At 41.8% G+C, this 24,956-nt stretch overlaps 1 protein-coding gene across 4 annotated transcripts; it reads left to right on the top strand.

The window, feature by feature from the left end:
* Window positions 1–355: 355 nt before the first annotated feature.
* Window positions 356–24,490, top strand: LOC113542331 (transcriptional repressor p66-beta). Of its 4 annotated transcripts, none has more exons than XM_026939772.3 (11): window positions 356–558; window positions 12,497–12,874; window positions 13,482–13,608; window positions 13,702–13,833; window positions 16,719–16,850; window positions 17,082–17,252; window positions 18,627–18,990; window positions 19,132–19,334; window positions 19,454–19,564; window positions 21,178–21,391; window positions 22,194–24,490. In XM_026939772.3, the coding sequence occupies exons 2-11, from the start codon at window positions 12,498–12,500 to the stop codon at window positions 22,328–22,330; spliced, it is 1,968 nt and encodes a 655-aa protein (XP_026795573.1). In that variant the 5' UTR covers window positions 356–558; window position 12,497; the 3' UTR covers window positions 22,331–24,490. The 4 variants fall into 4 exon arrangements, with proteins under 4 accessions (XP_026795573.1, XP_053090020.1, XP_053090021.1 ...); XM_053234045.1 differs by lacking the exon at window positions 356–558 and adding an exon at window positions 566–1,190; XM_053234046.1 differs by lacking the exon at window positions 356–558 and adding an exon at window positions 7,096–7,648.
* The last annotated feature ends 466 nt before the right edge of the window (window positions 24,491–24,956 follow it).

Here is a 24,956-nt window from a genome sequence, read left to right as displayed (position 1 = left end):
TAAGTTGTTTTTGTTAGTTGCTCAGTTTGTCCTGTAATTAATTAAAGCTTAAATTTCAGGAATATACACCAGAATTAGGGTGGACTTGGAAGATTAGGACTACATTTACAACCGCATGCCACTGTGCTAAATATTATCTAAAGCGTGGTCTATTTAAAGCTCTATTTAATACAGTAGTGTGCATTTTAGAAGTAGTTTATGCCACTCTAAATAGTCAAGTGCCAGTGTAGAAACTCACTCGCCTGCTCGACCTTTTAAAGCACTACAGCCACTAGCCACAACAAGCCCATTCACATCTCTCCGTGACCGTCACCGTGGCCCCGCCCCCGCCCTCCGCGCCGACACGACAACAAACCGTAACGCCAGGAACGTCATCGACACCGGCGCCGACCAATCAATGATGCCGTCTGAGCGCGGAGCGAGCGCGCGCCGGGGCCCAATCACAGGCTTTGTGTTGCTCGCCGGTGCCGGGATCAGTCGCCAGAGGTAACGGCAGCGTCTCAGCATCCCAAAAGCAGACCGGAGCGAGAGGGAACCTGCGGGGTGAAGGCGACCAAGGTGAGACCGAGGATGTAGCCGCGGCCCGCGCGCACTCAACTCACTCCCCTCCACCTCCAAAAAAAAAACAAAAACAAAAAAAAACACAAGTAAAGGACGTGCTGGCGAACAGAAAGCCGTGCTGATGATATTCATACGCCAACGCTCGCGCTGTATAATCCGTATTGTGGTTGCTTAAAAGATCGCGTCGAGGTGTTAACGATCCTGTTAAAGTAAACACACGCGATCGGTGATGCGTCTTCTTCTTCTTCTTCTTCTTCTTCTTCGTCAGCTGCGACTTTCTGAAAATAATTTCCGCTCCTCTTGAACGGGTTTCGTCCTCGTCGCGCTGAGATGAGCTTTTATTGTTTCTTGGTGAGAACTGAGTCTGTTGGGGTTAAAAGCCCAGACTGGGTTAATAAATAAATAAATAAAGAACTAAAATGCCTTGTACCTGCTGCGCGAGTAGAGCAGAGAGACTGTAAACATGCCCTATTGCAGCATGAACAATGGGCTGATTGTGAATGTGAGTATGTATTGGAAGCAGGTTGCTGATGTGATGTGATGTGATGTGATGCGTGTCGCTTGGAGTTGCGGATGGCAGACCTCCTGCTGTGGGATAAAATAAAGAGATCCTGCCATCAGCCATTTGCGTAAGTCGAGACGTGTTCGCCCTCAACTTGTTTCGAGAGCATGCAAATGGCTACCTTGTAATGTCCTATTTATCAGTGCGCGGCGGTGATGGTGCTGCAGCTGATAGGCAAGAAAACAATGTAGTGGGCAAAAGTAGCAGCAGAGCTCGAATTGTAACACATCCCCAGGGCACACAGGTCAGTTTGGCGCTTTAGTGCAGTTTGATTTCACTTTGCTTTCTGCAGTGTGTGTTGTTTTAGACATGGAGAGAAGTGTGTGACAGATCAAGAGGCTGGAGTTGTTCACAGTGGACTGACCCAGCTGATTCATACCACAGCATGTACCCCAGCACATCATCTTACTAGATTGCTGAATAATACACACTTGCACCAAGCACCCGGTGACCCCTCCTCAGTTAATAGACTGAGGTGGAGTGATGACTCTGATATTTCTCATTTGACATTTCCTCTCCACTGAGGTTACTGAAATCATCTGCACTGGGTCCTTTACTGCTTCCCAGCTTGTTTTGTAAGCTCGATGAGCACCCTGGAAAATACGATCCGAACACTACACAATAAACTAGCTGCACTTGTGCCATTACTTCGAACTGTACTTTTGTGCATTGTGCTTGTACCATTTTTACTTCACTGGTTATCATCTTGCACCATGTACTCTGAGAGATAAAGGTAACCAGACTGTACTTTTCCTTGTTGACGGACAGTGTGACGCCATCAAGGGAACATTCAGTTCAGTTCAGTTTTATTTGTATAACACTTTTAACAATGGCCATTCTTACAAAGCAGCTTTACAGAAATAAATACATTCAGGATATAAATTGGAAATGTATGAATTTATCCCTAATGACCAATCCAGAGGCGACGGCGGCAAAGAAAAACTCCCTGAGACGATGTGAGGAAGAAACCTTGAGAGGATCCGAGACTCAAAAGGGACCCATTCTCATCTTTGTACCTTTAGTGTGTATCTTTTAGGGGAAGGTGCATGTTGTGTACCTTTTAAAAAGCTTTTAGAATAAAGCTTTAAAGTTGCATCAGTGTTCCTTAAGGTCCAAGTATGTACCTTCATTTTTTTTTTTATGTGTAAAGACACATACCAAAGGTACAAAATATCTCCCTTTGATAATACCACACTAATTCCAAGGAAGAGTACGGTTTACCTTTATTTCTGAGAGTGCATATTTGGAATGACAAAGTTGACTTGAGACACTGATACTTACCTCGTGTTTGTAAGAATAATTGGTGATTCAATCCTTCCAACCAACTGACTGTCTTTTAAAGATGACATAGTCCATTAGTTAACTGTGGTTTACTTGAATTTAAGCCCATGCTTTTTCCTCATGTGTTTATTTCGCGTGAGTCCTCTGTATGAGGTGATTGTGTGACTGTATCTAATTTTGTATCGAATGCACTAAAGTGAACTTGAGTATAGTAACCACGCAAAGTAGTTATGTTACATATAACACATCACTTCAACAACATGATTTTGATAACAATGTTCCAGTTTCCTAGTTAAATCGAGGCAGAATGGACTGGTAAATAAAATGGATAACTAATGTCAGAAACTGCTTTGGAAGATAATCAGTGAATCTATAGCACAGCCTATATCCCAGTATGTCATCAGTGAGCATGTAACATCTGATGCCAGTGAAGTGTTTGAGTTTTTCTTTTTTTTTTTTTTATCATCGATTTATTTTGTTAAACTGATATCTAAACTATGGGCTAACATGCATGCAGCAGTTTACCTTTGAGATGGTTTTTAAAGTGGAATTTCCAGATTTTTTTTTCCCTTCGGCTTATATCTACTGAAGCTCCAGTTTGATGAGATGTGTGTATGCATGTATGTAGTGTTTGCAGAGGTGTGTGTATGGAGTACTGACCACTAATGGCTATGCTGAGGGATAATTCCCCATTCTGAGGTTAGAAACCGGACTGAACTGGACTGTATATATTTTGACTGCACTTGGGGCTATGGGTACAATAAGACGAAGACTAGTGAATAGTGGGTCTTAAAGAGGAAAAAATCAAAGTGACATAGTAGCAGGGATCTCCCTCTTATACACTCTCACTGTTTTACTTTCTCTCACTTACCGTCTCCTTGCTTATTTTGTTTTTAAAGCCAGCGTGTCTCATGTCATTGGAATCTGCCACATTTAATCATTACTCATACAAGACACATACCACTGTTCCACCTCCAATGTCATGTGCGCGCACACACACACACACACACACACACACACACACAGAGTCGTCTTCTAGTGTAAACTTACAGATAATCACATGACCCTCCTCACGCCCGCCCCTCCACAGTCTGGGATCAGTCCTAATCCCTCTCACTCTCTTGCACACTTAATCAAAAACAGGAGGCCAATTTTGGAGCACAGTGGCCACAACTACACCCCAGAATACCACGACTTCTCGAGGCTCTTGCGTATGAACGCACTTGGTTTGTTAAACTTGTTTATTCCACTCCAAGAGATGTATCAAGCACTTTGGGTGACTTTGGAACCTGAGTTTGTGTTGATTCATGAGCTGGGATGATCATGCTTGTTTGAGCACCTATACACACACTTACAGATCGGTCTGTTTTCAACATTTTGTGTGCGTGTGTGTGTTCGGGGGGGGTGTGGGCAAAGGGCTTAGAATTCATGGCTTATGGGGCATCTGCAGTTTTTGGCATTTCTTCACAAAGCTCTGCTTCGTTTCAGGGAACTCTGCATTCAGCTTAACCCTGTCCTGGTGCTGACTTTGTTCATCTCTCTTTGTCTCTCTTTGTCCAAGGCCAGTCCTCTGTCCCTCCATGTTTGCCTTGGGCTACTGCAGAAATTAAATTGATTAGTGGTACTGTCTAAAAATAGATGTACTGGTTGCCATGGCAACCCCCCAGAGCCCGGAGTTGTTGCCTTGTTTGATGAAGACCTGTGCTTAAGTGTTGTAATATTGAGACACACACACACACACACACAGGCTGCGTGACAAGCAGATCTCGCTCTCGTTATAGTCGACTGGTGTTGTCCTGATTTACATGGCTACTCCCTTCCTATTTTTTTCTCCCTCAGGTGACTCTCTGTGTCTTCCCTTCCTCTTAGAAGTGTGTATTTTGTGCCTGTGTGGAGTATGTGTTAGACCCCCTCCCCATCCTGCCCCCACCCCCACCCCCCACCCCCTCAGGTGAGCTCCTCTCCAGGGAAGAAGCCTCAGCTACAGACAGCAGTGACGGAGAGAAAAGAAGCAGATCTGCTGCTCCAGCTTGTAGAAGACAGGCTTTGGAGTCTACTCTACACAAATTAGCAGCGTGCCCATTCTCTTGGCTGTCAGCTTGCTGTGTGTGTGTGTGTGTGTGTGTGTGTGTGTGTGTGTGTGGGTTGCTGAATGGCGATAAGGATGAAGTGCTGTCAGTTGGAGGCACTGGTGCTCATGCCAGATCTTCACTTCGTTTTGGTGGCTTACTGAGTGTGTTTGGTGATTGCATCCAGTCCAGTTTGGTGTCTGGTCTCTTTTCTGATCTCCAGTCGTGCTCATATCATGTGATTAGATTACACATGCTCCACTGTCCTGACCTCCTCACTCTGCCATTACATCTTGTGCTATTAGATTTGTCTGCAGATCATTTGGAATTGATGCATCCAAAAATGGTCAGCTGGGGCTGGAGCAGACCAAGACGTGGAATTTTAGCTATTTTTTCTAGTAGGAAGAAACCACACTAAAATCCAGTGTTCCCTTCATCATTATTCATTTTATTCATCTGCCAACATTGTGTAGTTCTTAAAAGGCAGCCATGCAGAGAATTATCGCTTCTGAGTTAAAGGTTAATGAATGTATGAAATGTTTGGAGTGCATCAGCAGGTGTCGGAGTCTTATGGTGCTTTTGCTTGACCTAAACAAGCAGAGCTGTGTGAATACGAGTGGCTCCTCAGGGGTCTCTGTGGAAGTGCTTAGTGTTTAACTGTGACTTGCTCTCCTGTACATGTGCAGTGTTTTGTCTTTCTTCAGCCATGTCATGAGATGCTGTTTTACGTAATAACTTAGCTTAAAGGAGCACTGTGGGACGAAGCTAATCGCCGTGCGCACGTGTGTGTGTGTGTGTGTGTGTGTGAGAGAGAGAGAGAGAGTGCAGAGTCCCATTAAACACAATGAACGTGTCTGAATCAAGGTCATTTATTGTTTTATTTGTATTTGCATGTAAATTCTGCATATTTTTGTTGATTGAGTAGCAAAGCAAGCTTTACTCATTGATTTGCTTTCCTGTGTGTTTTATATGTCTTCTGTACTGTGTAAATATCAAGCTCAAGGTCATCAAAGTTAACTGACCCTAATTTTCCATTTTAATCATTGTCGCTCCCAGTGGTTTCAACTATTTTAACTAAAGTTAAAATAAGTTAAACTGGCTTAAGTCTGACTTGTGTGCATTAAATCACAGTCTGCCCGTTCAGTTTTAATACATTTAAATGTAAGTTGAGTATAAACTTATAATTTATAGAAAGAAAGGCCTTATTTATAATGATAAAATGATAGTGTGAGATTAGGCAGTCTACATATTTATTTGCTTTGCCTTGGTCATGGTGTGTTACAAGTGTTACAAGTCATCACATCTTGCTTTTTTTATGGGTCACCTAACACTGTGAACCGCTTCAGTGTTCTCAGAGGAAAAACTAAAGCACTTATCATTATGCTATCTCGCCTAAGAAGGGCCAAGAGAGGAATCTGGGTCTTCCAGTGAGAGCAGAGTTAATTGAATCCTTGGGGCTTTGGGCAGCGCAGGGCATGGCTGGGAAGCAAACCTGTGTCTCAGCAGCAGGGCAGATTTGACCAGTGCAGTGGAGTGTGTTATAGCTGAGGCACCCATGTTCAGTATAGGATATAAGTCACATGTAGTCATACGTGTCGTATAGCCTCTTTACTTCAAACTACTGCATGTGATTTCTATTTATTAATAATAAAAATTACAGGGCTGTACCCTGTTGTTTGTCTGTCTATCTGTCTGTCTATCTATCTATACTATATGGCCAAAAGTATGTGGACACCTGACCATCACAGCCATATGTGGGCCTTCCCCAAACTTTTGCCACAAAGTTGGAGGTATACAATTATGCCATAATAATGCCATGCCTTTGGAATGGGATGTTCATATGGGTGTCATGGTCAGCTGTCCACATACTTTTGATCATATAGTCTATCTATCTATCTATCTATCTATCTATCTATCTATCTATCGCTTTCTTTCCTTTCTCACTCTAAAGTTTGTCCTTGCGTTTGGGACAGCATGTTGTCCCGGTGTGTTGAAGGTTCTCAGCCGATCTGTCTGCATTACAATACTACATTGTCAAGTTTATGGCCCTTCTGCACCAAGAACTAACCCGTACTGCCCCGAGGACACAGTTTCGGTTGCTGTTTAGATATCAGTAACTATGACAAGGAAGTGAATAAACTGTGTGTGTCATAGATATATTCAACATTTGTTCCTCAGTAGGTGAAATGTTTTTTTCTTTCTGTTTTTTTAACCCCTCCCTTCCCAAAAATAATAACTATAATTTAACTACTTAATAACAAAAAAGCTTTAACAAGTCTAACACAAACTTGAATGTTGTGTGATCGAATGTTCAGTAAGTCTGAATCTACTACTAACATTAGCAGTGAGATCCACATACCACATTTCTGTTGTGTCCTATGAATAACTGAGTTGGACAGAGGCAACAACACTTTGATCAGAATCCTAACGGATTATTTGGAAACGTGACTGGGGGAGGTGTGTGTGTGTGTGTGTGGGATGTCGGTTGTGAGAGCCTCTGTAGAAAAAGAAAGATGGGGGTTGGGTTCGCTGAGCCCAAACTGCCCAGTACAGTACAGCAAGCAGATTGATTGGCAGCCAGATGCGGAGTGAGCGGAGAGGATTGTGGTATGGGGGAGGGGCAGAAAGAGGTATTGCTACACATGTGTGCCACTGACTGAGGAACAGTCGCTGGATTTGTGCCACTCTGCTGGCATTAAAAAAAAAACTCTACTTTGGGGTGTTTTTGTATAAATGTGTGTAGGAGAGTAAGAAAGTGAGTGTGTATGTGTGTTTGTGTAGAAGAGTGGGAAGAGAGATGGAGTGAAGGAGTCCAAAAGTGTGTGTCTATGTGTGTGTGCGCGTGTGTGTGCGTGCGTGCACGCAAGGGGAGGGGGGAGGACAGGGCTAACAAAGGATCTACACACACTGGCATGACTTAGGCTTCCGTGTGGATGTTTCTTTGTGTGTGTCTCCAGCAGTAATGTAATTCAGACTCTCACAGTCTGACTTTTAAAGCTTAATCAGTCTGTACTTTACTTCTTTCCTTTCTTCGAACCACACACACACTCACACATAGATTACACACACTTTGCCCATATTTAATTGCCTTGGCTGGATAGTGACTCTACTTTCCAACTCTGATTTGCTGAAGATCTGGAGAGATGGCTAATTCATGCATATATAAGTGTATAAGGTTTGTTTGTGTTGTTGATTAACATAGCTCCATCTTACACACACATTACACATTTCATGTATTTATTTTTCATCTTCGGAAGGTACTCGTGCTTCTCAAACTCTGGTCTGCTGAGGAGATGGATGGTGAATGTGTATACAAGAGGGTATATGGAATGTGTGTGTTTGTGTGTCTGATCTTGTCGCTTACCATACCTCCATCTTAACACCTCCGTTTTCCTGCCATGTGAGAGCTGCTGGAGGCGTACAAGGACTGTGTTGACTGGCAGAGCGCCCAGTGCTCTGCGTGCGTGTGTGTCTGTGTGTGTGTGTGTGTGTGTGTGTGTGGACACATATGCAGCTCTGTGTACAATTATGGTGTGTGTGTTGGGCAGGAAAGTGGGAAGCTGATTAGTTGAGGGAGGAAAAATGAAACAGACTTTGGAGAGAGACAGTGATTTTCTGTTTCACAAAAGGAGAAGATGGACCCTCTGGTGAGAATATCACATTTGAAGATGGTTGCATCATGCAGATCTACCAAAGGCAGCACTGAATGGTTACTTTTTCATGAGGGTTGGTTAGTCCCACCCTTTTTTTTTTTTTTTATTGTACACAATCTGAGTTTTACCTCCATATTTTTTCTTTCAGAAGTGCTTCTCGTGTTTGCTCCTGTGATCTCAGAACCTGTGGATCAGTGAGGAGTCACTGCCTTCATAAGCATCTGGTTCTCACTGCATATATAAACGTGTGAGTGGTGGAGAGAGCAGAAGGCTTTGTATGTGACGTGTTAAGGAAATGTGATATTTTGCCTTTATCTGTGCAGTACACACTGCACAGAATAACAGGAACAGCCTCATATGAAAATACACGTGTAGACAAACGGTTGCTCAAGGGTTCTTTGGATGGTTCTAACTTTCTAAAGAGGAACATTTTTGGAAAAGGAAACCCTCTTTTGTCTTTTGATTCTATGTACAACCTTTAAGGGTTTCCCTGAAAAGAAATCCTGGAATTGGTGCTAGTTGGACCTTTCTTTTTTTCTAAGAGTATCGATGTCATAATAGTGCAGAGCTGAGCAGACTGACTGAGTAAATTAGATCTAAATCTAAGTTGCACCATAATAAAAAAACAACTTATTTGTTTAATGCTCTTTTTACACCCACTGACTAAACATTTAAACAATACAGACAAATTACACAACCGAAATTTGAAAAAAGGCAACGCAAAAAACAAGACAATTAAGACAGTAAAACAGCATGTTTGTGCTATTTTACCTTAAGCCTAGATAAAATATAAAGTATATGAAAAAATAGTGAATTTAAGAATTCAAGACACTCTGTAGGTGAGTAACAAAAAGGATGGATTGTCGAAGAGCAGGCTGGAGTGACATGGTATTGTGTGAAGAGCTGGTTTGCCCTTAGCTCTGAAAGATAAGGATGTTTCAGGGACATCATGATGAGTGAAATTTTGTCCAATGAAATTGCCTAAAATGAGACTTTATTAGTTTAAATGTTGAAAAATCTGACCAGAAAAATTTACCATTTTGCTCAAGGAACTTTTCCACTTCAGATTTGATGAACCATTTGAAAGCACAATGTCCTTCTCAATATGTAGACCATGTATAGTTATATACACTCTCCCAACACTTTATTAGGAACACTATTAAGACTGGGTAGGGCCTCCCTTTGCGCTCAAAACAGCCTCAGACCTTCGTGGCATGGATTCCACAAGATGTTGGAAACATTGCTTTGAAATTCTGCTCTATGTTGAAATGATTGCATCACGCAATTCCTGCAGATTTTTCAGGTGCACTTTCATGCTGAGAATCTCCCGTTCTACCACATCTCAAAGGAGTTCTATTGGATTCAGATCCGGTGACTGGGAAGACCACTGAAGAACGTGGAACTCACTGTAGTGTTCATGAAACCAGTTTGAGATGACTTTTGCTTTCTGACATGGTGCATTATCATGCTGGAAGTAGCCATTAGAAGATGGGTAAATTGTGGCCATGAAGGGATGCACGTGGTCAGCAACAATACTCTGATAGGCTGTGACATTCAAGCGATGATTGACTGGTATTAACGGGCCCAAAGTGTGCCAGGAAAACATTCCCCACACCATTACACCACCTCCACCAGCCTGGACTGTTGACACAAGGCAGGTTGGGTCCATGGATTCATGCAGTTGGTGCCAGATTCTGACCCTATCATCTGTGTACCTCGGCAGAAATCAAGATTCATCAGACCAGGCTACATTTTTCCAGTCTTCAACTATACAGTTTTGGTGAGCCTGTACCCACTGCAGCCTCAGCTTTGTGTTCTTGGCTGACAGAAGTGAAACCCAACGTGGTCTTCTGCTGTTGTAGCCCATCTGCCTCAAGGTTCAATGTTTTGTGTATTCTGAGATGCTTTTCTGCTCACTACAATTGTACAGAGTGGTTATCTGTGTTACTATAGCCTTTCTGTCAGCTCGAACCAGTCTGGCCATTCTCCATTGACCTCTCTCATCAGCAAGGCATTTCCATTTGCAGAACTGCTGCTCACTGGATATTTTTTCTTTATTGCACCATTTTGAGTAAACTCTAGAGACTTTTGTGAGTGAAAGTCCCAGGAGATCAGCAGTTATTGAAACCAGCCCGTCTAGTGCCAATAATCATGTGAGATCACATTTTTCCCCATTCTGATGGTTGATGTGAACATTACCCAAAGCTGCTGGCCCGTATCTGCATGATTTTATGCCTTGCACTGCTGCCACATGATTGGCTGATTAGATAATTGCATGAATGAGTAGGTTTATAGGTGTTCCTAATAAAGTGCTCGTTGAGTGTATTTCATGTGTTTTATTTAATGTTAGCTCTGCTTTGTGGAGTAAGAACAGTAAGAAAGAACACTTGCTGGTAATAAAGTGTTGTTACCGTTTCATGACCTTTTTCAATAATGCTTTTTAATTATTGCATTTAATTACTAAAAAGCATATCATTACAATTTATGCAAAAGTACAGAAAGATAATTAAATAATATTGTTTTCTGCTTGCTTGTTTGGTTGGTTGGTTGATTACTTGTTAAATCCAGCACTGTTTTTGATCCAGAGTGCCCTGAATTTTGGTTTTGGTTTTGGACAAGAATTTTTATTTCGGTGCATCATTAGTGAAATCTAAAGCTTTATAGCTTCTCAACTGAATGATCTGCCACCCACTGAGGAGAGGTGGGTGTAAGGAACAATGAGCAGAACCTGTCCAAGGACCTGAGGGTGGGAGTCTATGGAAGGAGAAGTTTAGGTAGGTGTATAAGGGCAGGGCTGTGTGGTACCTCGCAAGTCTTTTTTTTTTTTTTTTGTTCTGTATGCAGTATGAGATGGGTAGCCAGTGTAGGTGGAGATCCAGAGTAATATTAGCTTTTTTTGGAATGGGTGAGTAATCTGGTTGCAGAGTTTTGAACACACTTATCCTATTGGAAAGGATTACATTCAGTGGTATCAGAAATTCTCTATATGCCACTGCATCCTTGAATGCGGTTGTGTTTTACAGTTGTTTGCAGTTTTCACATTAGTTTGATTACCTTTGAACAGTTCATCTTTTTGTCCCATTATTCTACAAATCTGTATTTATTACTAATCCAGACAGCGCTGTGATGTCCAGAGTCTGTGTCATAGGGAACCAATCAAATACCAGCCTGTATGTCTGCTTAAAGACACACTTTTACTGCCATGGCTTCTCTCGGCTCTCCGGACCTGCCTGATCATTCTGATGCTCTACTTCTGCTTGGAGCTTTCTTCGCTTGTGACTTACCTTCTCCTCTGGATGGTCCCACATGGATACCCTAGAGACTCACCTTTGCTTCAGTTGATGATAATAATCTCATCTGCATGCTGTAGTACCTGAGAACTGCTGCTGTAATCATCACTGTGCTGCCCTGTGCACAGTATGCTCATAATTAACATCCTTTCCACTCACTTAGTACTGTTTGTCTTTACTCTTCTACACCTGTATATTGTAATGATTTATAATCCCACCATGCAGTGTCACCCAGGATGGGTTCCCTTCTGGGTCTGGTTCCTCTCAAGGTTTTTCCCCCTGCTCCTATCACCTCTGGGATTTCTGCTAAGCTGTTTTGTGACAATGTCTATTGCTAAAAGCACTACAAATCAAATGGAATTGAATTGAGCAGCAGCTTGGACATTTGATTAGCTTTAAATAAGTGAGTCAGTCTGTGGTCATTGTCTAAGGCTGCTGTACACTAGCTTTTAGGAAGCAAAGTGGTCCTGAAAGATGTTGCAAAAGAGCAAATTAACCCTTCCTTTATCTCACTGTTAAGTGATAGTACTCTGATTTAGACAGACTTGGAGCAGAAAGTGTGTATCTTAGTCAAATTGTTGGCTTTTCTGCTAATTGTCCCATATGTTTTAAATTATGATCCGACATAAGTCCAGATGGTAGGGTATTGGTTAAAAGCCACAATTAAGGAAATGAAGGAAGGACAATGGACAGCTATTAGAATTGTCCCGATTGGGGAGGCTATAGTGTTGTAATCTTTCACTCATGAAGCAAGTCCTCTATATGCAAAACTTTTCCGTGTTTAATAAGGTCATTGCCTGCAGGCAAAGGACATAAAGCATATCTGAACACATGACATGATGAACAAAAAAATATTTCGAAGACAAGCTGGTTGTTTATGTTCCAATTAGCTTTACTATTATATAAATTTGGTGTCCTAATGGAGTGTTGAGATAAGCTGGATTCTGAATTCAATTCTATTTCCGTATAGCTGTGATGATTTAATTCATGACAGATTATGATGCTTAACTTTGTTTTGCAGGAGAAACATTTTGATTGCTGTATATGTTTTTGTGTGTGTTTATGCATGTTCTCCTTCAGAATGGACCGTATGAGTGAAGAGGCATTGCGGCTGAACCTGCTAAAGCGAGGCCTGGAGCCAGCAGAGGAGCGCAGCCGAGCTCACGATGACGTCCTGCCCAAGAGGCTGAAAATGGAGGGTCATGAGGCCATGGAGAGACTGAAAATGCTTGCACTGCTCAAACGCAAGGACCTGAGTGGCCTGGAGAGTGGCTCTGGCACACTGGGGGATCTGCGAGCCTCTGGAGCCAGCAGCCATGCTGCGTTACAGAGCTACACGGCTTATGAGGAGAAGCTGAATGGCAGCCTGAGGACGCCAGCCGTGTCCCACTCTCTTATGGGCCGCAGCGGGAAAGAGAACATCAGTGATGAGCCGGTGGACATGAGTGCCAAGAGGAGGTGAGGGAGAGAAAGTCTGGTCAGTTTGTGCTGTGTGAGATACAGGTAATGTACAAAACTCAGCTCAGTGTAGTAAATATACTGGATTAATACAACAGGATCAGCATGACTAAATTAAATGGTGAAGTAGATTGTGTGACTGAGAGTAACATCCACAGTCAAGTCATACTTATTTATGCAACTGTATAATACTCTTCTAGTATTGACTGAAAAGCTCTTTAAAACAATATTGTCACAAAAATCTGTCCTATTAGTATGATTGTCACATTCAGCTCTCCTGCAGTGTATTGGAAGTGATTGGACGATTGTGAATTCATGTCCCAGGACTGACAGAAAGCCACTGATGGGCCCTTGAGCAGGCTCCTTTAAATCTCAACTGCTTAGAATATATCCTGCCTCAGTTGTATGCTGCTTTGTAAAAAAGAGCCTTCCATGTATATGAATACATGTAAATGTGAAACACAATCAGCTGACATACAACATTAAACATTACATAACATTTCAAAATTGTCACAAAAAGTCAATATTAATATACATGTTAATATATGGAAATAAGCCAGTTATCCTTCCATTTGATGTTTGACCATTTGATGTTATGTATGACCAGTGTCGTGGATCGAGAGCGTCACACTCCCTCTCCAGATGTGATTGTCTTATCTGACAATGAGGCGTCCAGCCCCAAAGGAGCAAGCAGAGAGGAGAAAGTGAAGCCTGTAAACCTGGACATGTTCAAGGTAAAGAGGCAGTGAGGAGACAGTCTGTGCTGTGTTTTCTCATCTCTTTGTGTCCGTTTGTTTGCATTATGTGTGTGTGTGGCTGTGTTGCAGGGGAAGAGTGTGGCTGAGCGGCAACGAGTGATTAAGGCTTTAAGAGAGGAGCTGAGACTTGAGGAGGCTCGTCTGGTTCTGCTAAAGAAGCTCAGACAGTCTCAACTACAGAAGGAGAACCTCGCCCACAAGGTCTCTATCTCTGATTCTTTCTGTCTCTCTCTTCACTTTTTTTTACAGTTCATTTAATGCCCTTCTTATTAAGGAGTAATGAATTTAAATTCAGTTTTGCTTTATTTTCAGAAGGCCAGAGAAAAAGACTGTAGTTTGTTCTAGTGTACAGAAACAACATGTGTATTTTCTTTTTTCATTTAAGCACATATGCAAACGAATTAGCTGTAGTCTCTTTGCATTTCTAAGTGTTATTATAACAAAAAAAATCAGTGTAACATTAAATGTCTGGTCCTGATTGGTGGACAGTAGAAAGTGTCACTTGGTTGTTAGGATACAAGATAATAAGAAAAGAAGCATGAATTGGACATGGACCAGCCAGTTATTTTCATTAGCTGTTTTGTATGTTTTTTGTGTTATTTTCATCAGCTGTTCAGGTTCAATCAGCTGTGTACCAGATTGAAAAGCTACCTTAACAGTGAAAACAACACAAAATGCAGTACGTAAATGATATAGCTTTTCATTGGTGGCATGCAGAAAACATACCACACTGAAAAGCAATCATTGTTCAATCACAGCTCTAAGCCACTGTCAGGGATGTGGTTGTGAGAAGGGCCTGACTGCATCTTAGAGCTTGAGCTCTGCTTTCATGGAGGCTTACCATGTAAAGGAACCATATAATGGAACACCCTTTATACTTTCTTATTGGCTCATTGTGGTACCTTCAGTCTGCATTGAATGTTGAACCCTCAATCATTAAACTTTCCAAAATTATGACTAAAACATGATAAAAGTGTTCCTGTGACTAAAAATGCTCACAGCTGAGTCTGTCTTTATACACACACACACACACACACACATATACACATACACACATACACGGACACACCAATCAGCCATAACATTAAAACCACCTGCCTAATATTGTGTAGGTCCCCCTTGTGCGGCCAAAACAGCTCTGACCTGTTGAGGCATGGACTCCACTAGATCCCTGAAGGTGTGCTGTGGTATCTGGCACCAAGACGTTAGCAGCAGATCATTTAAGTCCTGCAAGTTGTGAGATGTGGCCTCCATGGATCGGACTTGTTTGTTCAGCACATCCTACTGATGCTCGATCAGATTGAGATCTGGGGAATTTGGAGGCAAGGTCAACACCTCAAACCTTTGTCATGTTCCTCAAACCATTCCTGAACAATGTTTGCAGTGTGGCAGGACGCATTATCCTGCTGAAAGAGGCCATTGCCATTAGGGAATACCGTTGCCATGAAGAGGTATACTTGGTCTGCAACAATGTTTCGGTAGGAGGTACGTGGCAAAGTAACAGCCACATGAAAGCCGGCTTGCCTTCTTTCCATAGTGCATCCTGGTGCCACCTCTTCCCCAGGTAAGTGATGCACACGCACCCAGCTGTCCACGTGAAAAGAAAAAAAAGTGATTCATCAGACCAGGCCACCTTCTTCCATTGCTCCATGGTCCAGTTCTGATGCTCACATGCCCATTGTGGATGCCTTCGGTGGTGGACAGGGGTCAGCATGGGCTGTCTGACCGGTCTGAAGTTATGCAGCCCATATGCAGCGAGCTGTGATGCACTGTTTGTTCTGACACCTTTCTATCGTAGCCAGCATTAACTTTTTTCAGCAATTTGTGCTACAGTAGCTCTTCTGTGGGATCAGACCAGACGGGCTAATCTCCGCTCCCCACGCGCAGCCTTGAGCCTTGAGGTCCCATGACCCTGTTGGTGTTCACCGGTTGTCGTTTGTGGGACCAATTTTAGTAGATACTAACCACTGCATACTGGGAACACCCCACAAGACCTTCTGACCCAGTCGTCTAGCCATCACAGTTTGGCCCTTGTCAGAGTCGCTCAGATCCTTACACTTGCCCATTTTTCCTGCTTCCAACACATCAACTTTGAGAACTGACTGTTCACTTACTGTCTAATATATCCCACTCCCGACAGGTGCCATTGTAATGAGATAATGAATGTTATTCACTTCACTTGTCATTGGTTTTAATGTTATGGCTGATTGGTGTATACGCGCACACACACACACACACACACACACACATATATATTAGTGTGTGTGTATATATATATATAGATAGATAGATAGATAGATATAAGATTTAGATACTTTTCTTGCATTTGAGGTTTAAATCAGGGGTTCTTAACTCCAGTCTTCAGGACCCCTACCATGCACAGTTTATTATTTTTCCTGCTGTTGACATGCCTGATTCATCTGATCAGCTAATTTTTAAGCCCTTTATTGGTGTGTTAAGTGTTGGGAGAACTTCAAACTGTGGGGTCTCAAGGAATAGAGTTAAGTACGTGTGTTTTAAATCAATTATTGTATAACCATGATAGAGGCTTCACCGTAAAACGAATGAGCTCAGTGTGCTCTACATCTGAACATCTGAACATTTTAAGTAATAAGAGGGAATTTGAACCATTATAATATTCTTCATCGTTTGTCAGTGTATGCTTATTACTGCTTTGGGAAAAATCCCTTTTATTTGTCACATCTCCTTATAATTAAGTGCCCTGTGAAAAAATTAATACTGTGCTAAAACTGAATTTCTTTGGCCATAATGTGAAGTCGTCTGCCTTTTGTCTTCTGGACGACTAAGAATTCCAGAAGACAATGAAATAAGATAATGGAATCTTAATGGATAACGAAGAATAAGATAAAATGATTGAAAAATTAGCAACTATAATTAATGTACTGCAGACTGTAACAGTATAACAACATTTAGCCCTTTTTTCCTCATTATTTGTATCACTGCTGCCTAGAAACATCTCTAGATGTAGGAAGTATATTTCTAGTAGGAAGTATATTTTTTTGGTAGGTGTAAAAGAAGTCTTCTTGTGTGTGTATATAAATGTTTTTTCTCCCTTTGTCACTCAGGTATCAGTGGTGCAGAGCAGCTCCTCATCCATTCATCCCTCAGCCCACAGCTCTCAGTCTAGCACCAAGCTACCCATCAGATCTGCCCACACACACCACAGCGGAGATGCCCAGAACCTCCGTGCTGCACAGGTCAGGAAGACACACGCTAACCTCAGCACACATATCCACATACTCATAAGTTCTCACAGGACATTGTGTTGAGCAGTGTGTGGTCAAATATCAGCAGAAATGCACAGCCCTTGACTGCCATCCTGTGGTTGTGAATAAACCTGCATTCTTGAGACACACAAGTGAAGCAGAGAGAGAATTTGACTGTAGCATTTGTGTAGTTTGTCAGGGTGAGGCTGTTTCTCTTCTCAGGGTCAGAGTGTGATCCGGTCTGCAGCCAGTGCCTCCATTCCCCAGATGATGATGTCACAGCGAGTGGTTGCTCCAAGCCCGGGGCAGCTGCAGGGCCACAGAGTGCCAGGCAAACCAGGCAGCATGCGCACATCCACAGCCACCATCAACAGCACTGTCAACTATCAGCAGGTACTGTGTGTGTTTTTAAATGGGTCTATATACTATATAAACTCACCTTACCTACTCATTTATGCAATTTTCTAAACAACCAATCGTGTGGCAGTACAATGCGTAAAATAATACAGGTACAGGTCAGCAGCTTCAGGTAATGTTCATCAACCATCAGAATGGAGAAAGAATGTGGCATGATTGTTATATCTATAGCTCCTGATCTCCTGGGACTTTCATGCACAAAAGTCTCTAGAGTTTACTCAGAAAGATGTAGTAAAGAAAAATATGCAGTGAGCGGCAGTTCTGTAGACAGAAAAGCTTTGTTGATGAGAGAGGTCAGAGGAGAATAGCCAGACTGGTTCGAGCTGACAGAAAGGATGCAGTAACTCAGATAACCACTCTGTACAATTGTAGTGAGCAGAAAAGCATCTCAGAATGCACAAGACATCAAACTTTGAGGCAGATGGGCTACAACAGCAAAAGACCACGTTGGGTTTCACTTCTGTCAGCCAAGAACACAAAGCTGAGGCTGCAGTGGGTACAGGCTCACCAAAACTGTATAGTTGAAGACTGGAAAAACGTAGCCTGGTCTGATGAATAGGGTCAGAATCTGGCACCAACTGCATGAATCCATGGAGCCAACCTGCCTTGTGTCAACAGTCCAGGCTGGTGGAGGTGGTGTAATGGTGTGGGGAATGTTTTCTTGGCACACTTTGGGCCCGTTAATGCCAGTCAATCATCACTTGAATGTCACAGCCTATCAGAGTATTGTTGCTGACCACGTGCATCCCTTCATGGCCACAATTTAGCCATCTTCTAATGGCTACTTCCAGCATGATAATGCACCATGTCAGAAAGCAAAAGTCATCTCAAACTGGTTTCATGAACACTACAGTGAGTTCCATGTTCTTCAGTGGCCTTCCCAGTCACCGGATCTGAATGGGATGTGGTGGAATGTTACATATTAATCATTGGATCTGTCTATAAACACATTATCATACATATATACCTTTTCATTTCATTTATTTGCTTAAACTGCACAATTCCAACGGTTAGATGCTAAACTGCATTTTGTTGTATTAGTACTTGTGTGATGATAATATATTGATGATTATATATATATATATATATATAATATAAAATGTGTGTGTATGGATATATGGACCTCTCTGTGTTGTAGTACTAGTACTTCATAAACCTGAAGATGAAGAAAAATTAGAAAATGCTCATGTAAAATTGAAAGGAATGCTATAAAGTATACGGAATAGGCACTTTAAAGTGAGAATCTGAAACATCCTTTGCAAGTCAGTTTACACATTAAACATGAATTAACACAGTTTGTGTGTGTGTGTGTATGTGTGTGTGTGTGTGCATGCGTGCATGTGGTTACAGGCCTCTAGTCAGCAGGTGTCCGTCCCCCAGCGTTCCAGCTCCTCCTCCATCTACATGAACCTGGCACACATGCAGGCAGTGGGTGTGGCTGGGATGACAGGGGGCGTTGGAGTGGCTGGTGTGACAGGTGGAGTAGGTGTTTCTGGAGTGGGCTCTTCCTCATCTAGCTCTGTGCAAGATGTGGCCAGCAGTCAGGCTGCAGCCAAACTGGCTCTACGTAAACAGCTGGAGAAAACCCTGCTGGAGATCCCGCTGCCTAAACCACCTGCGCCTCTGCTCTACTTCCTGCCCTCAGCCGCCAACTCTGAGTTCATCTACCTGCTGGGCCTGGAGGAGGTGGTGCAGAGCGTCCTTGACAGCCAGGGTGAGAACACTAATAGTGCTGCTCATCAGAGATTTGTTCACCATTTGCTCACCTTCTCACTGTTTTTATCAGGATACTAATTGAAACTTAAATGTCATTAAAACTCTGTGTGTGTGTGTGTGTGTGTGTGTGTGTGTGTAGGTAAGCTGTGTGGGACAACTGGTCGTCTGGAGCCCTTTGCTTGCGCTCAGTGTAAAACTGACTTTACCCCTCACTGGAAGCAAGAGAAGGGTGGACGCATCCTTTGTGAAACATGCATGACATCCAATCAAAAGAAGGCTCTGAAAGCCGAACACACTAATAGGCTGAAGAACGCCTTTGTGAAGGCTCTGCAGCAAGAGCAGGTAAAGATGAGTTTGCCCAGGTGTACCACCAACTACAGCTCACCACTATGTAGAGGTAATTGTGCACTGTGTGCTTCAAATGCTCATCCTCTGTGTGTGTGTATGTGTGTGTTTTGTAGGAGATTGAGCAGAGATTACAGCAACAAGCTGCCCTGTCCACCGGTTCTACAGTGTCTGCAGCTAGTGTGAGCAAAGCTGAGTCCATGATGAGGCACCACACCATCAGACAGGTATACACACAATTACTATACTATTTATCAGGCACACTTTAACATGGTAGTGTGTGTGTGGTGCTGTTACAAGTAGATCAGGTGCAGCAGTGCTGTTGGGAATTTGGAGGGATACCTCCAACCAAAAATAGGAGGACAACCAAAAATATTCAGCCAACAGAATTCTGTAGTCATAAACTACACCGACCAGCCATAGCATTAAAACCAATGACACGTGAAGTGAATAACATTCATTATCTCATTAAAATGGCACCTGTCAGGGGGTGGGATATATTAGGCAACAAGTGAACAGTCCGTTGATGTGTTGGAAGCAGGAAAAATGGGCAAGCGTAAGGAACTGAGCGACTTTGACAAGGGCCAAATTGTGATGGCTAGACGACTGGGTCAGAGCATCTCCAAAACAGCAGGTCTTGTGGGGTGTTCCTGCTATGCAGTAATTCGTACCTACCAAAAGTGGTCCAAGGAAGGACACCCGGAAGGAAGGAAGACTAGCCCGTCTGGTCCAATTCCACAGAAGAGCTACTGTAGCACAAATTGCTGAAAAGGTTAATGCTGGCTCTGACAGAAAGGTGTCAGAACACACAGTCAGACAGCCCATGCTGACCCCTGTCCACTGCTGAAAGTGTCTACAATAGGCATGTGAGCATCAGAACTGGACCACGGAGCAATGGAAGAAGGTGGCCTGGTCTGATGAATCACGTTTTTTCTTTTACATCATGTGGACGGCCAGGTGCATGTGCGTTACCTGGGGAAGAGATGGCACCAGGATGCACTATGGGAAGAAGCCAAGCTCTGGGCAATGTTCTGCTGGGAAACCTTGGGTCCTGGCATTCATGTGGATGTTACTTTGACACGTACCACCTACCTAAACACTGTTGCAGACCAAGTACACCTCTTCATGGCAACGGTATTCCCTAATGGCAGTGGCCTCTTTCAGCAGGATAATGCACCCAGGCACACTGCAAACATTGTTCAGGAATGGTTTGAGGAACATGACAAGACTTCGAGGTGTTGACTTGGCCTCCAAATTCCCCAGAACTCAATCTGATTGAGCATCTGTGGGATGTGCTGAACAAACAAGTCCGATCCATGGAGGCCACATCTCACAACTTACAGAACACCTACAGAGGTCTTCTGGAGTCCATGACGGGTCAGAGCTGTTTTGGTGGAACAAGGGGGACCTACACAATATTAGGCATGTGGTTTTAATGTTAAGTCTGATCAGTGTAAGTGAGAGTTAAAGGCCAAATGAAATGCGGAAATGAACACATTGTGCATGGAAGAAGGTGAGCTCAACAAAATAGGCATAATAAAGTAGTTCAGAGTGACACTCCTATATCATTGCCAGTGATTTGTTGAGGATAGTATATAATCAGTGGTGGTTTCATTCATTGATGCACTGGATGTAGGGAGGTGACAAATTGTGCCAGAATAGAATGTCCATTGTCCTTTTAGGCATTTTCCATTATAGGTATAATTAATTACCCAGGGTCTATAATTGGGATATAATATAAAAACTGCAAGAACTGAGAAGTTAGAAACATTTCTAAACCTATCTGTTGACCCAAATGTGTACATATACTGTGAATATGTGTGTGCATATTGACCTGCAGGCATCCTCTGCACAAGTTGCTCAGTCCCAGGTGTCCGTGCAGCGCAGTGTATCAGCTGCAGGCTCTGGGTCAGCACGAGGTGTTCTATCCAACTTCGCACAGGCGTCCCAGCTCGCGCTACCTGGCACTATAATGGGCATGACCAGTAAACACTGCTCTACCTCCAGCAGCCGGTCACAGCATGACAGCCGACATCAGCTGTACGGCATTCCTGGTAAGCAGCTTGTGCTTTGGCACATGGTGGCAGTATAAGCAGATCCCTTGTGTCATCTAATAAGCATGTTACTACATGTTATACTAGAAAGCACAAAATAGGGTTATAGTTCTTGCAAAAAAAAATGATCTGATACTTACTTTAATACACAGCATGCTGTTAATTGTGCAGAATTAAATAGAAGAATCTAAATTAGATAGAAATGCAATTTAAAATATTGTAGTTCTGTCTGAGTTTAAAGATGTGCAAATTTGTTCATAGGCTACAGAGCCTAAGTGATGTTGTGTTAGGATTTAAAGGTGCAGTTTGAAATGTTTAAATGTTTTCATGTTTTGCAATGTAAAGTGTTTCTAGAGCAGGGATTTTAGATCTTATTTATAAAGGGCTACTGTGAGGTGCACATTTTTACTGCTGCCAATCAGGACCCACACCTAATTCTACTTGTTTTAATGAATTGATCTTGGTCTTCAATTAATAATTAGTTAATTAATAGTTGTGGCTCTGATTAGGCTAGAATGAAAACCTGCAGCCACACTGGCCCTATTAAATTAGATTAAATGAGACAGTCGATGGTATAAGTTTCAATATCTAGCCCTACAATAATCAAATAACACATTTTTATAAACATTAGTTTCTTTGCTTCTGTTTATGTTTTTTGGCTCTTCTTTAAATACAGCTTATTAGAGATTGCTCACAATTTTGTCTGATTTTTATGTCATAATATGATATAGTGAGATAAATATTGTAAGCTTTTTTCCCCTCACTGTCATAATCTTTTTTTTCCCCCTCACTCTCTCTGCAGGAGTCAACATTGCTTACCTGAGCTCTGGTAATGTTGGGGGTCACAAGTCATCTAGTTTAGCAGACAGGCAGCGAGAGTACCTGCTGGACATGATTCCTCCTCGCTCCATATCCCAGTCCATTACTGGACAGAAATAGGCCTTCACTCTCACACTTAACCCCCTAACCCCAATACATGCACAAACAACCTACTCATGACAGCCTCACTCACATATGCTCTCTATGTCTGTCTCTCTCTCTCTTGCTCTCTTGCTCTAGCTCTCTCTCTCTCTCTCTCTCTCTCTCTCAGACGAGCACACATACACACTCTTTCAAATATGCTGCCACGTCTCCCAGTCCCCTGTTGCATGCAGTGCCTGTTAGTCTGTGCTTACCAGCTACTCTTTCTGTGTAACACAATCAGTGACTGTATGTGGTGAAGTTCACCAGTAAATTGCAGTCACTCTCTGCAAGTATGCAATCCCTCCTCAACACTGCTTAACCCCTACAGTCTTCATCACTCAAAATGTGTGTGTGGACATGTTTTGTACATTAATGCACTTTCTGGTGAGAATGTGTTTTTAATTTCGCTGTTAATATTTTGAATGTGTGCGGGTATAGTGGCACCATACAGAGAGAGACAGAAGCTCTTGGTTGGCTGAGAGATTTGAATTTAATGGACATCTTGTTTTCTTTCCCTCTGAAAGCAACTATCAGTGTTTTTAAGAAGCTGGGATTTAAATGAAGAAGTCTTATTATATCACTATGTGGAGAGCTTTGGTTTTGGCTACTTTTAGCTGACTGCAATACTTATTCCCCATTACTCCCCATTTCCTAAAGACTTTTCTGTGAGGGTTTCTTGTGCAAACAGCCTGCAGTGTCTTTTCAGGTCTGTCTTTGTCCAGTTCTTTCCCAGCAAGGATAAGCCTGTCAGTGAGCTACATCATATTAAGCATTCAGTCCTGTGAGGTCACATTTACTAACTCCTTTTCCATTCACATACATGTACATGCTTTGCATAAGATGATGTGGTGTATCATTTATTTTATGATGCTCTCCCTGAATTAGTCATTTTTCTCATCAAATGGGAAATGATCAGAATGACTTTTATGACAGTCCGCCTTTGACTTTAAACATGTAAGGTTAAGTAAAATTATAATTACTTATAGTGCTAAGTATTGAATTTTTAAAGGTGCTGTTTGTCAGATTTTCCTCTCTTCATCATGTAGTTTACTGAGCAGAGGAATTTCTCATGCACTGCCCCTTTAAATGCACAGTGCAATATTGGGCATGAAGTAAAAAAAAAAAAAATAATAACAGTTTGTTAAGGCCCTGCGCCATGATGGATAGTACCTTTTCCACATTTCTCTATTAAACATGTATCTTTGTTTATTCATCTTTTGTAAAATATGTACAGTATAGTATGTTCCCTTTTTTATTTCATTATACCATGTGCCCCAAGGTACGTTTGTTGTTTTAAAAAAAAATGTCTTCATATCTGTAAAGCTGATTTTTAAAAATATTTCTTATGAAATACCTGTAAAAATTATTTTAGAAATTTAAGCCATTTTTTTCCCTTTTCATGCCCCCTTTATCTTACTTTACTTGAAAACTGGTCAAGGTTTTATGAATATTAAGCTTATAACAAGTATTACAAATACTTATTTGCATGAGCAGATGTATTCTTAATAATGTATTGTAAATATGCCTTTAGCTTTTGGGGCTCAAAACATGAAACAATGCATTTGTACATTGTATAGGAAAAAAACAAAAGCCATTGATATTGTGAGTGTCATTTTGTCATGTGTTCCCTGTGTAGTGCTACACAAAATGTATGAAATTACAATTTTCTTTTGATTCATTCTTAAATATGTTTTTGTCCCCTCTGTATCAGTTGTGCTCTGTGCTTCATCCATCTAAGACCTTCTATTAGAAGATTTACTTGGCCACAGTATTTCACTTATTTGTCTGTGTTAAATTTTGAAATTAACACACAACCCTTTGTACGTTAGTGCTAGATTTGGGAAAGCTCAGACAACTCAGTGAAATGTTGTTGCCTCCGGCAATCAGAGATGTGCTCAGTTCTTTAATGTTGGTCCTCTGGAAATGGCCATTTATGATCCCAGGGCTGGAAAATGCTCTTGCTCTTCACTTTCTTTGCTGTTATTTGTTGTTATAAATGCAACATGCTGTATTTGCTATGGAATGCTAAGCCGAATGTGGAAACTGAACAGAAGGAAGAAAAATGTTTTCTTGCAGGCCAAATGTTGCTCCATATAATTTCAGTAAATAAGCTTACAATAAAAAAATAAGAAATTAGCACTGGATTATAATTATTATTATTATTTTTGTTTATATATATATATAAATATATATATATATATATATATATATATATATATATATATATATATATATTTGTATAAATTTGTAATTTTTTATTTATTTATTTTTTATTTAATTTCACCATTCATTTGTTTTGGCATCAGGGTTGCCAGCTGGAATTTTGGGCCTTTTGACTCTTTTAGTGCACTGAGAACTTCCTTTTCATGGATGATTTTCTTTCCCTAGAGGCCCCCTATCTACTTATCATCTACACTCTCTCCATCAATGCAGCACCTCTAATGAGCAGACACGTGTTTCTTTTCTTTTCTTCTTTAGTCCACTTCGTTCCAACACTTCGTTACAGGGTTGGAAATCGCAACTTCTCATCAAAGATATTTGATTTATTATGGAATTCTGCCAACGTCCAAAGAAACATTGAGAAACCCTTTTAGCAGGAGTA

This window comes from Pangasianodon hypophthalmus, chromosome 1 (assembly GCF_027358585.1).
Source record: "Pangasianodon hypophthalmus isolate fPanHyp1 chromosome 1, fPanHyp1.pri, whole genome shotgun sequence".
NCBI lineage: Eukaryota > Metazoa > Chordata > Actinopteri > Siluriformes > Pangasiidae > Pangasianodon > Pangasianodon hypophthalmus.
This window is presented reverse-complemented; position numbering and strand designations above follow the sequence as displayed.